This window comes from Mytilus trossulus, chromosome 11, assembly GCF_036588685.1.
Source record: "Mytilus trossulus isolate FHL-02 chromosome 11, PNRI_Mtr1.1.1.hap1, whole genome shotgun sequence".
NCBI lineage: Eukaryota > Metazoa > Mollusca > Bivalvia > Mytilida > Mytilidae > Mytilus > Mytilus trossulus.
The window spans coordinates 51,706,998-51,727,798 of record NC_086383.1 but is presented as its reverse complement, the minus strand read 5'-3'; the positions used below and the strand labels follow the sequence as shown (position 1 = coordinate 51,727,798).

Sequence of the window (20,801 nt, the reverse complement as noted above, 5' to 3'; positions counted from 1 at the left end):
TCGTAACACTCATTAACATTTTTTGTTAGCTGTCGCTGAACAATGAAAATGAGAACAACAACAATTGACTTATGAAAGACAGAAACTTCGTATTATAAGGCGACTGTATACTTAGTCTTCTACTTTCTAAACGTTATACAAAATTATTTATAAAAATAGTTCACACCACCTATTCCGGATAGTAACCCTATGTCAAAGAAAATTGCCCTATTAGACTGGTGTAGAATTAAACAGTTTTGTCACATTTACATCAAGTTTTATCAACACAATGCAGAGAACTCCTTCAATACAAAAGTTGCAAAAATACTACCTACACCAAGAGTGCAAACAAAGCTGTCTTATGCAAATTGAAGTTAATTTAAGTTATCAAATTGAATATTTTATAAGGCATCAACTAAGAAAGAATAGGGTCTAGCAAACAAACAAAAACTTGCAAACATAAAGAAAATGACTAATGTGTAATTGTTAAGTTTCTAAACAATCTCATTTATAAACTTTACTTTCACTAGATCAAACAATACGGGTGAAACTAATGATGGTAACAGTAGGGTGGCAATTTAGGTACAAAATAAAGGTCAGCACACTAGACAACAATGTTTTTATCCTGATTGAAATTTGTCAAGATCATTTGCCTAATGGGGAAAACGAGACCATGTTATATATATTCTAATTTGTATCTTGTTTGGTAAGTGATGGTTCGAACACTACCCGTAAAATTCACCTTTGGAAATTCAAGTTTTTAACGAACTATTCTAAGTATTGGGCACAATTGAAATTTATTAACTTTTTAACACAATCATATAGACTAAAAGTAAAATCACAGGAAACAAAGGTATATCTGTAATATTCAGCAAAAATATACCCCGTTCAGGATAAATGAACAAAATCTTTCTAACCGCTACACAAAACTTAAAATACATGTAACATATGAAAGAATAATCTTTAAAAAATGATCCTTACTATGTGGTTTCTGTTCTGACTTGTTCTTCCTTTTTTTCATAATTGCACCTTTTTCTCTCACTTCATCCGAGTTTCTAAGGGTATTAAGATCTACAGTTTTCAAAACTTCCTGTAAACAATATGATCCTCTACCAATGTTTACTAAAGCCTGTACCAGTACCCGTATTGTAGGTTTCACTGTTCTGTCTTCTCTCCATTGAAACAAGACTTCCTTATTCTGAGCAGCTAAGTCTTGGGAATTATTGCTCTGTATATTTTCTAGGTTTGCAATTGACAACCCAATTTCAGCACCAAGTTGAAAAAATACCTGACCTATTTGTGGTGCTAATGCATCCAAAATCTCATCTGTCGGAATACAATCTAGGTATTCCAAAGGAATGTCTAAAACATATACATAATAGACATGATAGATTCAAACTGATTTAAATTGAAAATAGTCCCTGAAAAATTATAAAAACTAAAGGTTCAAGGGAGCTGGAATCACTAGCTGGGAATGAAGGTTATATTCTGACCAACTTTAAATATTTTTAGATCTGTTGATACTCTCACATAGATGAAAACACTAAAAAAACATAATGAATTTCATAAAGCTGTCAGTGTAAAAGCGTTATTAATTTTGACTTAAAAAGTCAGTCCATTTATCAGTAAAATACATATTTTAATAGAAAAAAAAGAAAAATCGGCTGTTCAAGTTTTATAACAAATTTGTGGCTAGTCTGTCTGTAAATGTTAACTATAAAAACAAAGTCCATCTATTAGAAAAACGCTTTAAAAAGTTTCATAAAGCTCTATGTTTGACAAAGTTATTGATGTGTACCAATCTTAACCCCGGACTGTATCTTTAACAGTTTGATTTTTCAAAATCAACAATTCACTAGCAATATCATTGAACGGAATTTTATTTTCTATACTAGATTCAGGCGCTCTTAAGAATAATTGTTCAAAATGGAATAGTAGTCTAGATTCAGAGGACTGTAGACCAATTCCTTGAAAGGTGTCTGATAGACGCAAAGTGATGGTGATAGCCTATTGTGGCCCTGCTGTCCATGTGAGCTAAACAGAACAGACTATAAACACACGATAAAAAGGCACAGCAAATATAATAGACCAAACAAAAAAATGTTATCTTTTTTTTTATTATAATGAATGACTGCTTAATGTCCAGTGGCAAATTAATGTGCATATTCAGGACGAAAACATGTTAATGTAATATAATATGAATATTAACTTTCCTTTGTATTAGACTGACACGCTGAACCATATATTTAACATGCAAGTTTGCAGAGTATATGTAGACATGTTATTGTAACCGGACACATTATTCTTACTTTTAGCTGACCAGTCTTTGCTCTTTGAAAAATTCACTGGACCATCAACTAGTAAGCATTGCCTTTAAACCGAGATGTACAGACAGTAATTTAACTTTATATAAAACATCATTGTCTATTGTAAGTAGTTTCTATCACACTAACTACAGATGGGTGCGGTCCTAACCTTGACAAAAGTTAACTTAGAGTTAACTTGTTGACTGCTTTCTAAGTTAACTTGAGAATTTTTGAGCAGTCAAGCAAGTTAACTTCGTCGTTGGTGGACCAGACCTACGGTCTGCTTTTTTAGGACTGCTACAGACCTATCGACAAGTCTGCTCCAGACCAGACCTGTGGACAAGTCTGCTTTTGACCAGTCCTGAGGGCAGGTCTGCCCAAGACCAGACCTGTGGACAAGTCTGCTTTTGACCAGTCCTGAGGACAGGTCTGCCTCAGACCAGACCTGTGGACAAGTCTGCTAATGACCAGACCTGAGGACAGGTCTGCTTATGACAGATTATCGTTATAAGAGTTTTCATATCAGACCTGAGCTTTCATTAAAATATGTAAACAACATTCTCATTGTTTTTCCACAGATATCATTTATTATTTACTCGCTAGACTCTACTAGATATTATTCAAATGCTCTCTTTTATTTGATATACATGTATTCTTATATAAATAAAAAATGGCGGCTATGCGATCACACAGAAGTTTTTTTTATTAGAAGGCGGATAGAAAGGTTATCCAACGCATCGGAACAATATTCTTATATCACGGGATATCGGCAACATTGTCTACGTTACTTCGTTCCCCGTTGTTTACCTGTCCCTTCCTAAATTTTGCTTTATGCATAAATTTTTACTTGCATGGATATTTCATTGATATTCAACTTGTTTGCATTGGATTTACTATTCTATTTCCCGCAGAATATTCTAACAGAAATTGTACAGTGTCCGTAAGCATACGGTGTGGTAAAACTATCAACAATCTCGTCAAATTCGTCAGATTTATCGAGAGATTTGTCATTGCCGATATTTATATGGGACGTCCTAAAATTATACTCAATGCGCACTTTAATGAAATAGTTGCCACTTGACGTTTAACTATAAACAAAATCAATCAACCGACATAATAGGTTCCAAGAAGAGAACCTTGTATACTTTTTTTATTATAAATAGTACAAATGAATTCAGATATGTCAGTGTTGGTACTTTGATGATGTGGCATAATAGTTTTGTTTTACACGTACACCACCATGAACTCCTATATATGATGTGACTGTTATTATGAATAAAGAGATGAAATTCTGACATTCTCAATTTATTCAAATTATTTTTTATATTAATAGTTTTCCAATGTTATTGATTACGTGTACATTTACGGTCCTACTAAAATGTGAACAGGAGCGCCAGGAGAAGACATTAAGGCGCTCGGTATAATGGTATGCAGGTATATAGATTTGCAAATAAAAGTGCACATATGTTCAGTTTTGGTCAAATAGTTTTGTTTTCCAAGTCAGCATAAGGTATTAAAACTACTGAAATTTTGTGACGTATCAATATTTTGAATAAAAGGAGGACACGCTGGTATCCTAAATTTATGCGAACAAAAATTTGCTGTTATTAAATTGCAATATTGCTGTCCATTGTCATGATTGTATTATACATTAAATTCTGACATAAAAAAAAATTACTGATTTACTGTCCGGGTATATAGATTTTCAAATTAAAGTGCACATATGGTCAGTTTTGGTGGATGCGGTCAAATAATTTTGTTGTACAAGTCAGCAGGAGGTATCAAAACTACTGAAATTTTGTTACGTATCAATATTTTGAATAAAATGAGGACATGCTGGAATTCTAAATTTATGTGAACAAAAATTTGTTGTTATTATATTGCAATATTGCTGTCCATTAATTGTCATGATTGTATGATACATTGAATCCTGACATTAAAAATAAGGCTGATTTACTATGCTGGTATATAGATTTACAATTTAAAGTTCACATATGGTCAGTTTTGGTAATGCGGTCAAATAATTTTGTTGTACAAGTTAGCTGGAGGTATCAAAACTACTGAAATTTTGTTACGTATCAATATTTTGAATAAAATGAGGACATGCTGGTATCCTAAATTTATGCGAACAAAAATTTGTTGTTATTATATTGCAATATTGCTGTCCATTGTCATTATTGTATTATACATTGAATCCTGAAATAAAAAATATGGCTGATTTACTATATGGGTATATAGATTTACAAATTAAAGTGCATATATGGTCAGTTTTGGTGGATGCGGTCAAATAATTTTGTTGTACAAGTCAACTGGAGGCATCAAAACTACTGAAATTTTGTTACGTATCAATATTTTGAATAAAATGAGGACATGCTGGTATCCTAAATTTAAGCGAACAAATATTTGTTATTATATTGCAATATTGCTGTCCATTGTCATGATTGTATTATACATTGAATCCTGACATAAAAAATTAGGCTGATTTACTATGCGGATATATATATATTTACAATTTAAAGTTCACATATGGTCAGTTTTGGTAATGCAGTCAAATAATTTTGTTGTCCAAGTCAGCTGGAGGTATCAAAACTACTGAAATTTTGTTACGTATCAATATTTTGAATAAAATAAGGGCATGCTGGTATCCTAAGTTTATGCGAACCAAAATTTTTTGTTATTATATTGCAATTTTGCTGTCCATTTGACTGCATTACCAAAACTGACATTGATTCTGGCATAAAAAATATGGCTGATTAACTATGCGGGTATATAGATTTACAAATTAAAGTGCACATATGGTCAGTTTTGGTGGATGCGGTCAAATAGTTTTATTTTCCAAGTCAGCATAAGGTATTAAAACTACTGAAATTTTGTAAAGTATCAATATTTTGAATTAAATGAGGACATGCTGGTATCCTAAATTTAAGCGAACAAAAATTTGTTGTTATTATATTGCAGTATGGCTGTCCATTGTCATGATTGTATTATACATTGAATCCTAATATAAAAAAAAAGGCTGATTTACTATGTGGATATATATAGATTTACAATTTAAAGTTCACATATGGTCAGTTTTGGTAATGCAGTCAAATAATTTTGTTGTACAAGTCAGCTGGAGGTATCAAAACTACTGAAATTTTGTTACGTATCAATATTTTGAATAAAATAAGGGCATGCTGGTATCCTAAATTTATGCGAACCAAAATTTTTTGTTATTATATTGCAATTTTGCTGTCCATTGTCATGATTGTATTATACATTGATTCTGGCATAAAAAATATGGCTGATTAACTATGCAGGTATATAGATTTACAAATTAAAGTGCACATATGGTCAGTTTTGGTGGATGCGGTCAAATAATTTTGTTGTACAAGTCAACTGTAGGTATCAAAACTACTGAAATTTTGTTACGTATCAATATTTTGAATAAAATGAGGACATGCTGGAATTCTAAATTTATGTGAACAAAAATTTGTTGTTATTATATTGCAATATTGCTGTCCATTGTCATGATTGTATTATACATTGAATCCTGACATAAAAAATATGGCTGATTTACTATGCGGGTATATAGATTTACAAATTAAAGTGCATATATGGTCAGTTTTGGTGGATGCGGTCAAATTATTTTGTTGTACAAGTCAACTGGAGGCATCAAAACTACTGAAATTTTGTTACGTATCAATATTTTGAATAAAATGAGGACATGCTGGTATCCTAAATTTATACGAAAAAAATTTGTTGTTATTATATTGCAATATTGCTGTCCATTGTCATGATTGTATTATACATTGAATCCGACATAAAAAATAAGGCTGATTTACTATGCGGGTATATAGATTTACAATTTAAAGTTCACATATGGTCAGTTTTGGTAATGCAGTCAAATAATTTTGTTGTACAAGTCAGCTGGAGGTATCAAAACTACTGAAATTTTGTTATAAATCAATATTTTGAATAAAATGAGGACATGCTGGTATCCTAAATTTATGCGAACCAAAATATTTTTATATAATATTGCAATTTTGCTGTCCATAATTGTCATGATTGTATTATACATTGAATCCTGACATAAAAAAATAAGGCTGATTTACTATGCGGGTATATAGATTTACAAATTAAAGTGCATATATGGTCAGTTTTGGTGATGCGGTCAAATAATTTTGTTGTACTAGTCAACTGGAGGCATCAAAACTACTGAAATTTTGTTACGTATCAGTATTTTGAGTAAAAAGAGGACATGCTGGCACCCTGAATCTAGGCGAACAAAAATTTGTAGTCATTATTTAAATGAATTAAACTATTTCTGATTGTGGCTGCATAGTTCAAGGATGTATAACTAACACCTAACATCAAATATACTTCTTTTCAAAAATATACATAATATGATTGAATTTGATCTCGGAATATATATATATTGAGTGCCTGTTATCATTGTAACCGAGATCGTTTTTATAATAGATATATAGATTGTCAGATCACAGATAAATTTGTGTTACGTTCTGTGCGTACTTATTTTAAAATATTTGTATTTAATCCTGTTCATAAAACGGAAGTATTAATTTTCAAATTACTTTATTTTCGATGTTTATACTACGAAACAAAGATATTATTTTTTTTTTTTTAAATCAACGAAGAGCGGTCCTGGTTACAAGTTAACTTAGTGTTGAGCAGACCAGTCAAAAGTTAACTTGGGAACAGGTCTGGTTTTGATCGGATTTGTCCAAGCAGAAGTTAACTTTGTGGCAGGACCGGTTTCCAAGTTAACTTATGTTAACTTTATGACAGGACTGGTTCCGAAGTTAACTTATGTTAACTTATGACAGGACTGGTTAGAAGTTAACTTATATTAATAGCTACCTGTTTCCAAGTTAACTTTTTGGCAGACATAAAAACAGTCCTAGGACCAAGTCCGCTTTTCAAGTTAACTGGATTTTGGTCCTAGGACTGGTCAGAGCAGTCCTATATTCGGTCACAGGTTAACTTCGACCAGTCCAAATGACTGGTTATCAAGTTAACTTGCTGTACAGGTTAGGAGTGCACCCATCTGTATTATGTAAGCAAAAATCTTAACATTAAAAATTGGTAATTATTTGAAATTTTAACATGATGATCTATATATCGTCAATCAGTATAATCACAGTATATCTACGTAATACCCAAAATTTGCTGTTCTGAGTTACACTCATTTTATTCATACGACCAGGTAAACTCAAGTTTTGATAGTAAAACCCATGTTTATGTAGGCCAAGCTTAAAATACAAAAGTTATCTCTATTCTAAAGCAAAACAAACAAATCATAGATATGATAAAATGTGGTATGAGTGCCAATGAGCCAACTCTCCATCCAAGTCACAATTTGTAAAAGTAAACCATTATAGGTCAAAATACGGTCATTAGGACACCAAACAGCAAGCTATAAAGGACCCCAAAAGTAACTAGTGTAAACCCATTCAAAGACAAACAGGAAAACCAACGGTCTAATCAATATAAAAAACGAGAAACAAGAAACACTTATGAACCACATCAACAAACGACAACCACCGAACAACAGGTACACTGAACAAATAAATTTTGAGCTATGACACAATGTATATACTAAATTAATAAAAAAAAAGAAGGATGAGGTGTAAAACTATGACCTTGGACAAAATGCCGTTAAATAAAATAACTTACACTTATAAAATTAATTGTGCTGTAAGGAGTACGAAAATATTGTTTACAAAATAAATAAATTTGTTGTTCATAGTACGAGAACAGAAGTCAAAATGTATCGTCATACTAAATAATTATCAAAGGTAGTACATATAAAAAATAGTGAGACAAGATATAACACAAAATAAGTAAACATTAAATAACAAAAGTGCATGACAAATTGTATCAACAGGTCAAATTAACACGAAATTACGATTTGAGAGTACTGCAAGCTAGTTAAAAGCCAAAAAACAATTAATAATAAAAAGATCATGCATCTGAGACTAAAATCAACTTAAACACATCCGAGGGATTTACTGTTTTATTGTCATGGACAGTCAAAGAAGACATGACTTGTGCAATGCCAAATAAAAGTATCGAAAGGCAGTAGGATACATGTAGTTAGGATTTAACCTTTTAATAAATATGTATAATGTTTTATATATAGACAATAATAGTGCATTGACTTGACATATCAACGATATAAGGATGAGGCTTAGAAACCGGAAAATGCGAGGCTGTGCCAAGCTATTTTCCCGATTCGGGCCGAATCCTTATATCGTTGATATGTCAAGTCAATGCACTATTATTGTCTTTATATACCTGCAATCTAAAAAAAAAAATTTCAATTGTTGTTTAATGCGTTCAGGCTTATTTATTTGATTTAAATATTGGGGGGAAATACCCTTTAAAAGGCTTCACGTCATGTTCGCGGAGAAATATACAACAAAATGAAATTTACAATTACCTGTTGAAAACAACACTTGCTGGTGAACGAAATCGTTTGAGTATGGACTTAAATATCAACCATAAGCATTAAAACAATGATTTATAGGTTGCAAACAAAAAATATCAACAAATTAAAAATGTTTTTCCAATAATTGCAAAAGAAACAATGTTGAGTCTTTCCACGCATCGTTGTATGCATTTGAAACAAGAACAGGTTGAAGAGGTTGTATGAATAATTCAATATTATTTCGGAAATTTCTATTGAAATATTCATGAGGAAAAGTGATATCCGGTCAGTGACTGTATATGACATAGAAATATACAGCCAAAGCATTTTGACTGCTCAAATAGAACCAGTGCAGTATATATATATATATATATATCTATACAGAAAATGAACTTGGATGTGTATTTATAAAAAAAAAACTTTTGAAAAGATTAGAAATTAAGTTGTTTAATTTGTTGATAACAGAATCGATATTTGTGCCCATGAAAACAATATTCAAAGATCTAATTACAACATTGATAGGATAACCTTTACTATAAATTAGTTTGTTTAAAGGTTTGATGAGTTTAATCAGATCAAGAGATTGGTCCGATTACTTTCGATGTAATTGATTAAATTAATGTAAGATTAATTTAAATTAATGATTTCTTAAAGTTGCTGATTACATTAATGATTACATTAGCAAGTAATCATGATTACATCTGATTACAATGAATTTCAAAATAACCCGTTCAAATGATGCTAATATATAAAGATTATAATTGTAGCATGTTTTGAGAAAGGATTTTAATCGATGAAATTATCTACATTAAGAAATGCCTGTACTAAGTCAGAATAGTCAGTCAGGAAAATGATTGTTGCTATCTATTCATTTGATGTGTTTGAGCTTGACTTTCCATTTTTCCATGAAGTACCGTATTTTTATTTTACTTTTTGATATGTTTTTCAATGATAACTTCAAAATTTATTGATTTAATATACCACAAAAATTCACAACATATATACATGTACATGAACATTTTGTCACCGGTTATGGCCTTTATAGTTAAACATTTTATAATTATCAATTTTTTTTAAATATGTTGACTTTAATTCCAAAAAGGTTTATATAGAGGCTGGGTTATTGTTTTTTTTCTGAAAACTTACAGATTTTATAAGAATTTCAGTTATCAGCCAAAAAGATACCTAAAACGCTAAAAGTGTACTATTTTTGTTTAAAGTCATTGCATTTTACATGTAATTATATATACAAACATTTGTTTATTTTAAACAACATATTTGTCACAATTTTTGTTTGTGCTGATTAGATATTTTGTTTTATCTTTTATCATATTGCCCTATTAGTACAGAATAGGTAATTGAAATCAAACCATACTTAAATTAATCTCCTACCTGTTAATTTAAAGGTGACATAATCACAGTATAAACAACAGGATTATAATTCAGGATTGAAGAAAAGTATAATAAGAACCAAACATGCAGTCATTATCGAATAAACATCTTTTAATTGTGAATAAATGTATAACACTTTTTATTTAAGGCTAACAAGGACTTTCAAAACTGAAAGTGGTTATTTTTAAAGAAGTAAATGAATCAATTAAGCCTTAACTAATATTACATGTTTTTTTTAGTAAAAAAAATAGAATGTTAATGGTTAAGCCTCTCACCATGTTTACTTCTAATCTGAAGTATATTAGAAATGTAGATGTTTTTAATCCTATAAATTTGTTATAAACATTATTCATATTTCTTCTGATTAATAAAAAGATAAATCTAATAAATCAAAAATCATAACAATAATCCTTATCTTTAGATTTGTCAAAGAGTTTGAAGTTGTTTTTGTATGTCCAGATACCACTTTGAAATGTTCACAGAATTGTATAATTTTTTTTTTCATTTTAATCAGAATGTAATCAAAAAGTAAGCAGGATTACAAGGCATTTTGAAAAGTAATTGATTAAATTAAGTTACATGTAATCAGATTTCTGGCTGAATAATGATTACAATGGTTATTTGAAAAATTGTAATCGATTACATATTATTAATGATTACAATTACCCCAAGTCTCTTCCGATCACATACTGATTTCAACGCTTATAGTACAATAATACATGTACCGTAAAATTCAGGATTTGAAATACCATTTTTAATAAATCAATCACTTTCAGTTATCATTTCTATTTAAAATGACATAAAACAAAAATTCCTTGAAATGATGTTATTGACTTTGGCAACTAAACCAGGTGATGTCATATGTATGCTTTCGGTGTCAATGTTTACCCCGGGCGTTTTCATGCTTCTTATATGCCTCAGAATGTAATAAAATTATAGAAAAAAACCAGTTTTAGTTAAAAAAAAATATGTGTTTTTTTATTTGTATCGAATAATATAAAATTATTAAAAATTCCTATAAGGGTGTAAAAAAGAACAACCAACGCAGCATCAGTGACAAAAAATTAAATGGCAGATGTAGATTTGATTTATTTAACCATGGGTTAAGATAAAATTATCGAATATAAATGCCCAACCCATGGTTAATTGAATACAAATATATGGCTGCCATATTTTTTTTTAAGTCGGACCATGACCTATGGGCACAAGGAGTCGAAATAGTCACCATATTGATAAGTACTGATACTAATGCAAATTTATAGAAACAATTATTGATCTATCATAAGTAGTTATTATCAAACTGACTCAAACAGAAAACTCAAAATTAAAAATTGCTTATTAATTGAAAGTCGCTGAACCATAACCTTACTGATAGTAACTTCATACAAAATATAATTGATCTAGCACAAGTAATTCTTATCAAATTAACTTAAGCAAAAAACTGAACAATAGGTGACATCGACGACAATGTTGTTTCCAGAAAAGCAATACCTATGCCTAGCCTTCTGCAACTTTCGTTATATTCGAGACCAAAATACTAGATACTTGATTTTTTTTTTACTTTTGCCACATAAAAAAAAGACACTGGTATGTTTTTAATATTGAAAACATAGTTTTACTTCCAGAAATGTTATAATCATCAGCAATAGTTTTGCTAAGCTTTAAGTTTGTGTTTTGGTTGTATTGTGTTTTGTTTCTTATCTATGCTGTTATTTTTTTTATATATCATATTAATTACCAGTTTCTGCTAGTCTGACTCTTCTTACCTGTAAAATATAATGAAATTACCAAAACAAAACCTGTACAAATTCAACAAATATTTTCATATGATGTTTTATAAAACTTGACCTGGAATCTCCAGGAGAATATATAGTTATCAAAGGTACCAGGATTATAATTTAGTACGCCAGACGCGCGTTTCAGGAGAACCTGTTTAATTCATGAAATCATAGTGAAATACAATCACTTGTAGGTCTTTCTAATTTTTTTTATTAGGGAAGCAGCGATGAACAGCAATAGTGATTTCCTTAGCATTAAGTAAAATGGAATCAATCTAAAGATCATTACCAAATATTTGTAAGGGTTCCGCGGAACCCAGTGTCTCGCCTGCGTTTGCTGTTGTCTATGTTTTCAGTGTGATAGGGAAATGCATATTTATCATGTTTTCACGTAATATACTAAAAAACAGAAAATATATTTTACAAAATTTCCTTCTATATACTAGCTTTTGATTATAAACAAGCTTCTGCCCAAGTTTGATACAAATCAAGGATAGTTTAAGAAAGTTATTAAAATTTTGAAAACTTTAACCAAAGAGTGAATGTAATATTAACTGGCAGAAAAACTAAGTCAATTTATCAGTAAAATACTGATTTATTTAAACATGATTTTTTTAAACAAAGTTAACTTCTGATCACAAACTAGCTTCTGTTCAAATTTAGTACAAATCCATGATAGTTTTTAGAAAGTTTTTACCACAGAGTGAATGTAATGTTTACTGGCAGAAAAACTAAGTCCATTTATAAGTAAAATACGGATAAATAGGATTTTTTTAACAAATTTACTTCTGGATACTATCTTATGATTCAAAACAAGCTTCTGTCCAAGTTTGGTCGAAATCCAGGATAGCTTAAAAAGTTATTTTTTCAAAAACTTTAACCACAGAGTGAATGTAATGTTAACTGTCAAAAAAAATAACTATATTTATAAGTAAAATACGGAAAAACTGGATTTTTTTTTCAAATTAACTTCTGGATACTATTCTATGATCATAAACAAGCTTCAGTCCAAGTTTGGTAGAAATCCTTATATTTTAAGAAAGTTATTAAAATTTCAAAAACTTTAACCACTCTATTTATAAGTAAAATACGGAAAAAACGGATTTGTTTTTCAAATCTACTTCTGGATACTATCTCATGATCATAAACCAGCTTCTGTTCAAGTTTGGTACAAACGCAGTTTAGTTTGGAAAGTTATTGAAATTTCAAAAAAATTTAACCACAGAGTGAATATTTGTTGACGCCACCGCAGCGGACGGCAACGACAGAATGTAGGATTGCTATGTCTCGCTTTTGTCGCAGGCACGACAAAAATGACAACCTTTTTTATGTAGCTGTTGACTGTTTTTTTTTCGAATTATACAGTCAAATCCTTAAAAATGAAAACCAAATAACAAGCAAACAGGGATAATATAAATGTCTTTGCTGTGAAAAACAGGAATATCCACTTAATTTTAATAAAAATCTGTTACTGACCAGAAGCATAAGACTGGTAGAGAGTTCTCTCATTGGCAATCATACACCAACTCCTTATTTTTATATATACTTCTAAACAGCTGTGTCAAGAAAAGCACTATTCACGTTAGCTCATTGTGCATATTGAACCTGTTGCAAGAATGAAATGGCTCTGTAGAACATGCCAGAAGATATCCTTAGATATTTTATGATAAAAATTGTACAAATATGACTGTTAAAAGTCCCTTAACTCTGCATGGCAACCCAGCATTTTTTTTTCAAAAATCAAAATCAAATCTGCATTCACTTATCTTAATGACAGTTTGCAGTAATTTGATCCAATAGATATAAGAAGATGTGGTATGAGTGCCAATGAGACAACTCTCCATCCAAGTCACAATTTGTAAAGGTAAACCATTATAGGTCAAAGTACGGCTTACAACACGGAAACTTGGCTCACACCGAACAGCAAGCTATGAAGGGCCCCAACAATGACTAGTAAAAACCATTCAAACAATAATCAACGGTCTCATGTAAAAAAGAGATAGGAGAAACACTTATGAACCACATCAACAAACAACAACCACTGAACATCAGGTTCCTGACTAAGAAAAGGTGCAAACAAATGCCGCGGTTTAAACGTTTTAATAGGGACCAACCTTCAACCTTACCTGAAACAATAGTGTAACATCACAACATAGAAAGACACAATTGAAATGGCTTAACTCAGTCAAAAGACATATTAACAAAAACAAGTGAACATACACTGGATGAATACATTTCATCTATTACACAATGTAGCATACTAGAGCTACATGTTGTTCTTATATTAAAAAAAGTACAAACTTACTTGACACAAGACATGTGTTGATATATCTATGTTCTTCACAGCTTCTGCCAAGGCTTTGAAATTGCTGTTATCTTTCATCTCTTTCCATTTTGATAAAACCAAGAACTTTGCTACCTTTATATCTTTTGGATAATTGAGTGTGATATCACCCCATTCCTGTGACATTTCGAGATATTGAACTAATTCGTACATTTGACTTGATTCAAATTTGATTGAAAATCGCAACAATTCAATATCACTTGGTCTTTGGTTTAAAGCATCATCACTTAACCCTGAAAATAAACATTGGTATGAAAATCTCACCTGTCTAACAATAAGTGCAATGATTATTCAAGAAACAACCTTTCGTTGATTCACAATATATAAACAAAGAAGAAGTAAAAAAGAAAAGTCTTGCATAAAATATACCCTATGGAGATAATAGTCAAAACATGTTAAGGTGTTTTAATGATCCATCCTAAATTTTTTATTATTATTTTGGTAAGTCACTGTGAATTTGGGATAACTATGAATTAAATAAACTGTAATTTCAAGAAAGTATAATGTCCAGTACTTCATGAAAACAGTAAAAACAAGTAAACTGCGAGCTACTGCTCACTGATGATACCCCCGCCGCAAGTGGATAATATTAATAGTGTAAAAATATGCAAGTGTTCGGTAAACAGGAAGTTGTCGAGTGATGAATCTGAAAACGCATCACACAGTATAGCTGACTTATATAAATCCTGAAACCAAATTTAAGAAATCCTTGTATTGTAGTTCATGAGAAAAATGTGACGAAAATTTTCAACTTGGCTATCATGTGTAAAATCATACAAGTGTTCGGTAAACCGGAAGTTGTCAAGTGATCAATCTGAAAACGCATCACACGGTATAGCTGACTTAGATAAACCCTGAAACCAAATTTCAGAAATCCATGTATTGTAGTTCCTGAGAAAAAAATGTGACGAAAGTTTCATGGGACGGACTGACTGACGGACGGACTGATGGACGGACGGACTGACGGACGGACAGACAGAGGTAAAACAGTATACCCCCCTTTTTTAAAGCGGGGGTATAAAAAGTGATGATAATGACTACAACGACCTTATACCCATTTTTGTTCTCTTTTCTTTATTTAAACATTTGAACACATATAAAAGTATTTATAAACATACACATCACCGAACAATGACAGTTTTTATGATTTCTAAATATATAAGGAAATAATATATAAAAGTATTGTTTTTAAAAATTCGAGAAACAGGTAATAGATGGGGACTGGGTTTTATCCAGATTTGTGGTCGATACACCTAAATTCTCAAATTTGATTTATATTAAACATAATAAAACCCATAAATAAAAAATTAAAAAAAATCCAAAATAAATCAACTTACATTACATGGACCTGTTATAATTAGTGTTGTCAAATTGATCTGCTTTGTCAAAGCGTTTAATTGAATAATCTTTGGACCGATTAACCTGTTAACTTGTGGTGACGTGGGTGTATGAAGCTTAATTTGCAGTGCACTAAAAATGCATGGCTTCGTGATACAAGGAATTGTAGTTTATTCTTGAGCATTATAAGGCTTTGCTTTGAAAATTCCTGGTGAAGCTTTTCGTTTAATAACCTAATACTACCATATCTACAGTACCGTTTGTAATAATTTCAGATTGAGAGGATGAAAATCTGTTTCGTCTCGGCGAATTGACAAAGAATGAAATTTATGTGGGGTGTTTCAATTTGAGATGATTAAGCGTGTTACTTTTGCCATCTAGTATATGTTTATTCCATTCATATAAGTTTCATTTTACAATGTTTGAGTCGGGATTCCGTTAAAAGTATGACAAATCCTTGGACGATGAAGTTGGAATATTTACGCAATATTAAATCCAAAGTGAAATAAAGAAGTAAAAAGTAAAATCTAATCAGATTATATTTTTTCAAAATACATGTATGATAATTATATTTACTTTAGATTTTGCCCCAAGATGATGAACAAGTTGTGTTTGTGCTAATTAATTTAGTAAAATTAGAATGTTTTCAGGGTGATTTAATAGCAATCAATATACTGGACAATTGATCTGTCAAATTATGTAGCAAGTCAATCATTTAAAAATTCTAACAAAATTAAAATGTAATGACTGCAATTTACATTTTTATCGAATCTATTAAAATTGAAAAAGATCCGGTTAACCGGTTAGCGTTTTTGATATTCGATATTCGGTACTTCCAACGGTTAACCAGTTAATCGGTTAACCGTTTACAACACTAGTTATAATGTATTATAGTCGAGCGGCGGAGGACAATTTAAGAAATCTTAATTACCTAAATACCTAAATACCTCATGGCATTGTAATAGCTCATTGGAAAGCTGAAATTGTGTACTTTTTGAAAATATGTGTCGTAACTATAAAAGGGGGTACAACCTTGCCAAAAATCAAGGTCAAAGGTCATCACTTAAACATTTCCAATTTTCATCTGAAGAAACAAACCGTTGATACAAATGAAATAAATTATGAAAGAAGTATTATGTATCAATACTTCAGTTCATACTAGATGTTTTTTGATATCTGAAAATGACGTCATAACAACGTTTTATTTAAATTTTTTAAGGAAATATGTGTAATAAAACTTTTCAAAACCTATTTAATAACAGTAAAAGAATACCTTGATATTTGACCAAGACAAATAGCATTTCTGGAATACTTTAGAATATAAGTTTTTAAAAGAGCATCCGAAATGCATTGTTTATTTGAAATTTGCAGTCATTTTGAATTTCGTTTAAGTTTTTACATGTCACGTACTGAGTTTTCTTAAAATTATTTTCAACTGTCTCAATAAATGAAGACTTTTCAGATGATGCCAGTTAGGTCCATGTATTACTTATCAATTCAAAATTTCAAAAACTTTTTAAGTTTTACTTTTTTTGGATTTTTGATGAAAGTTTTAAAATGTTAAAATTTAAAAAAAAAATTAAATAATTAGAATTTTAAAATTTCAATCTTTGCTTTAAATTTAAATAGTTTACATATTTAAGCAAACTTTAAAATTTCGAAACTGAACGTACAGTTTTGATCACTTTGCTTTTTAAAAGTTTTTTTAATTTTTATTTTTGATTAAAATATTATAAAGGGGGAAAGGACTAAAAAGTGGAAAGCTGTTACAAGTGTGAAAAAGAAATGGAAGGAAACGAATTGTAACTTACCAAAAACAAATCAAAACGAAAACATTTTTTTCAAAACTAAATTTAATAAAAATAATTTATGTTGCTCAGTCTTTAGTTTTCTATGTTGTGTGTTGTGTACTATTGTTTGGCTATTTGACTTTTTCTTTTTTAGCCATGGCGTTGTCTGTTTATTTTTGAAATATGAGTTTGAATGTCCATCTGTTATTTTCGCCCCTCTTTTGTTTGATCTACAGAGTGAAAAAGAGAAATATATTTCTTTTAGGTCTAAAAAGTAAGACCAGATTTCGACACACTTTGATTATCTAACTAAATGAACAAAATACAGAAATTACTAGTCGACTTTGTAGTTACTGCTATTTTTAAATTGCGAAAAAGGAAATGGGATAATAGATTTTTGAAATAAGGGTTAGTTCTGCATTTGTTATTTTGTAAATTATTGTGCGACAATCAACTTTGAGCAAAATACAAGTACGCAGCCACGTCCGCTATACATGCTGTCTTTAACAGATTTTGACCTATTATAAGAAGCTTGGAGCCAGGATAATACTAAGGTACATCGTTTATATCGCACTCAGAGTGATAGTCTTCTGAAAGTTAAATGAATTAATATCACATAAACATTTCAGTCTTAATATTTGACGCTGTACGTAAAGCTCCATTCTACCCATATGAGTTGTGGGCATTTTGATTAATGCATGCCCTCAGTTTTATTTACATGAGCAACACCATGCAATTTTATAAATAATGAAATATTTGTTTGTGTTGTCATAAGTTGGTTTATGCGATGTTTTCTCTCTTTTAGTGAGGCTCGCAGATACTAAGTCTGTTGCCCAGTCCAATTTAATATATTTTGAAAAAGAAAAACACATTGTTAAACAAAACCGCAATTTAAATGATATAATGTTTTATAAGTTCACATCACCGATACACATTTTAGAAAGTTGAAGTGACCAATTTTAATGGTAAATTATTTTGGTTGATTTTTGTTTTCCGTTATTGATTTTGCATAATTTTGTTCCTTGGTTGTCTTATTTTATTATGTCATGTAAAACGATAGGTAAAGTGTCTGGCTGAGATATTATATGTTCGCGTGATATTAAATTCAATCAGATCGATTAACTGCTATTTCTTAAAGTCATAAGAAACCTCAAATAAAAAAAAACCAATGCATATGTTTTTTATAACTCAATGGATAGTTTTCATTGTAAAACTTATGTACATATACTTTTTTCTGAAGAAAATTCTTTAATTTATTCATATTTAGAAGTTTACTTTATTTGAATTGCTTCCTTCCAGCAAGCAATTCCCCCGATAAATTTTCCGTATGCAAGGTGACCTCAGTGTGACCCATCTCGTAAAAATCCGGTGACCACAATACGCATGGATGTCCCTAAAATAAACTATAATATTTTATCGGAATTTACATGTTAAACACATGCTCAATTGCCATGTTTTTTTGTTTATTTTTCGTCAATTGTTGACAAACAGGTGACAATCGTTAAACTTTGGCTTCAAAACACGAACTTTAATTAACTGCCATATTTTCACAACAACACTGACCGATTGAAAAAAAAATTGACGATTATACGAAATTTAAACGAAAAAAATGATAAATTCGAGCACAGAAGACTAAGTTTATGATGTTTGTATGCATTGGTTTAAGAATTGGAAGAACATTATTTTTCACCGGTCACTCGTTTCTTATGATTTAAGTATAATGATTTTTCATGACTGTTCATCTTATTCTGAATGCTGTAAATATTTGAGGCAGAAACTATGTCTTTAAATTGAACTGAAAATTCAGCGTTTTACATTATCCTGTTTTTCCAGAGCAAATTTTAAAACGTCCTAGTCAGTTTTTAACAAATGGGCCGGTTTTTTTAAAAAGAAAAAATGTGAATACGAAAGAAGGCATTCTTTGCATAAACACTTTTTTTTCTAGATTTCAACTGTTATCTATAGTGAAGAACAATATTATATATTCCCATGAAGTCACAAAATATATTTCAATATTCATCAAATTTAACCGTTTTCGATTTAATGTTAACTTTCTTTACTGAAAATATTTTACAATAACCTTGCAGTATTACGATATACATGTATAAGAAATCTCCGTGTACTTTTTAAAACGGTCCTGAGCACTGAGTGCAGGTCTTTTCAATTCAATCTCATGCTAACTTTGTATTCACAGTCAATAATAAAATGATTGATACATATTACAGAGGCGAACTCGTGAGTTTTAAAAATGTGGATAACAGTAACAAAAACCTTAATCTGCCCTAGTACTATTTCCCATTGACAATAACATTTCAAGTGAGTGAAATATCCAATAAAATTTTTAACAAAACTTGACTGCATACGTCAGCAGCGCTTTTATGTATATACCTACATTCAAAGCTGAATATTTGGAAGCCAATTAAGTAAATATAAGAACCGAAACAATTGAAGAGGTGTATGGTCAAAAGGTTAAAAAATAGCAAAATCCGTAATAAGGGAAACTTTGCCCGAGGGAGTTGAAACCCGAGTTTCTTTATTATTTATATATAAACAGCCTATTTTAAATGATTTATAGTTGTTTGCCAGTGGCAAATATTTCATGCATGTTCAGGTCAATAACAAATTAACAATAAATACAATACATAGGTCCTGTAAAAGAGTCCGTTCAGGATGAAGATCGGCAAATTTAGATAGCCACTGGAAATGAGGTTATATTGGATAGGGACAGACATATATTTGCAATCAACGAACCACTTAAATAATTCTTGTAACGGTTCGTAACGTGAAGAGAGCGTGGCACTCTCTTTACAGGCCCAGTCTGACAGGACGTAGTTTTGTATTTTGCTCAAAGTTCATTGTCACACGATAACTTACAAAAGTGCAAATAACAAATAAGGAACTATCCCTTATTTCAATAAACTGTTATTACAGAGATATGTCTCACCTTTTTGTAATTTTGATAATGCAAATGCAAATGTTGAAAGTAAAATAGCAATACTTTAACATGTAAGTTATGCAAATATTCAATGTCGATGAACCATGATTGAAGGTACACGGCTTTACAATCTCCATGGAAATGAGATGTGCCAATGCTAATACAACTGCATACAAAATACCATTGACCTATGTTCAGTCGTTGCCTTTAAGCAACCCTAAACACAAACATTAACTTGTAAACTATGTAAAAGTTTCAAAGTCAATGAACCATGATGAGGGGTTGGGCTATATAATCTCCATGGAAACGATACTTGCAAATGCAAATAAAATTGCATACCAAATATCATTGACTTAACATTAGCAAATCATCTTAAATTGATCTAATCACAAACTAATGCCACACAGCACGTAGTACATGTTGTTAAAATACTGATTCTCATGGCGGAAGCTTTATACGACTTTTATCTTTATTTATAGTCAACTGATGTCACAGCAAACTTAAATTGT

General features: G+C 30.6%; 1 protein-coding gene across 1 annotated transcript in view; it reads right to left on the bottom strand.

Moving 5' to 3' along the window:
- The window catches only part of LOC134690147 (uncharacterized), a 59,612-nt gene that overhangs the window by 24,332 nt on the left and 14,479 nt on the right, over positions 1-20,801 (bottom strand). The window contains exons 6-8 of the mRNA XM_063550124.1: positions 14,191-14,493; positions 11,846-11,873; positions 961-1,341 (exon numbers count right to left, since the gene is read on the bottom strand). Of these exons, the coding sequence (XP_063406194.1) occupies positions 961-1,341; positions 11,846-11,873; positions 14,191-14,493 (712 nt within the window). The remainder of the gene's footprint in view (positions 1-960; positions 1,342-11,845; positions 11,874-14,190; positions 14,494-20,801) is intronic.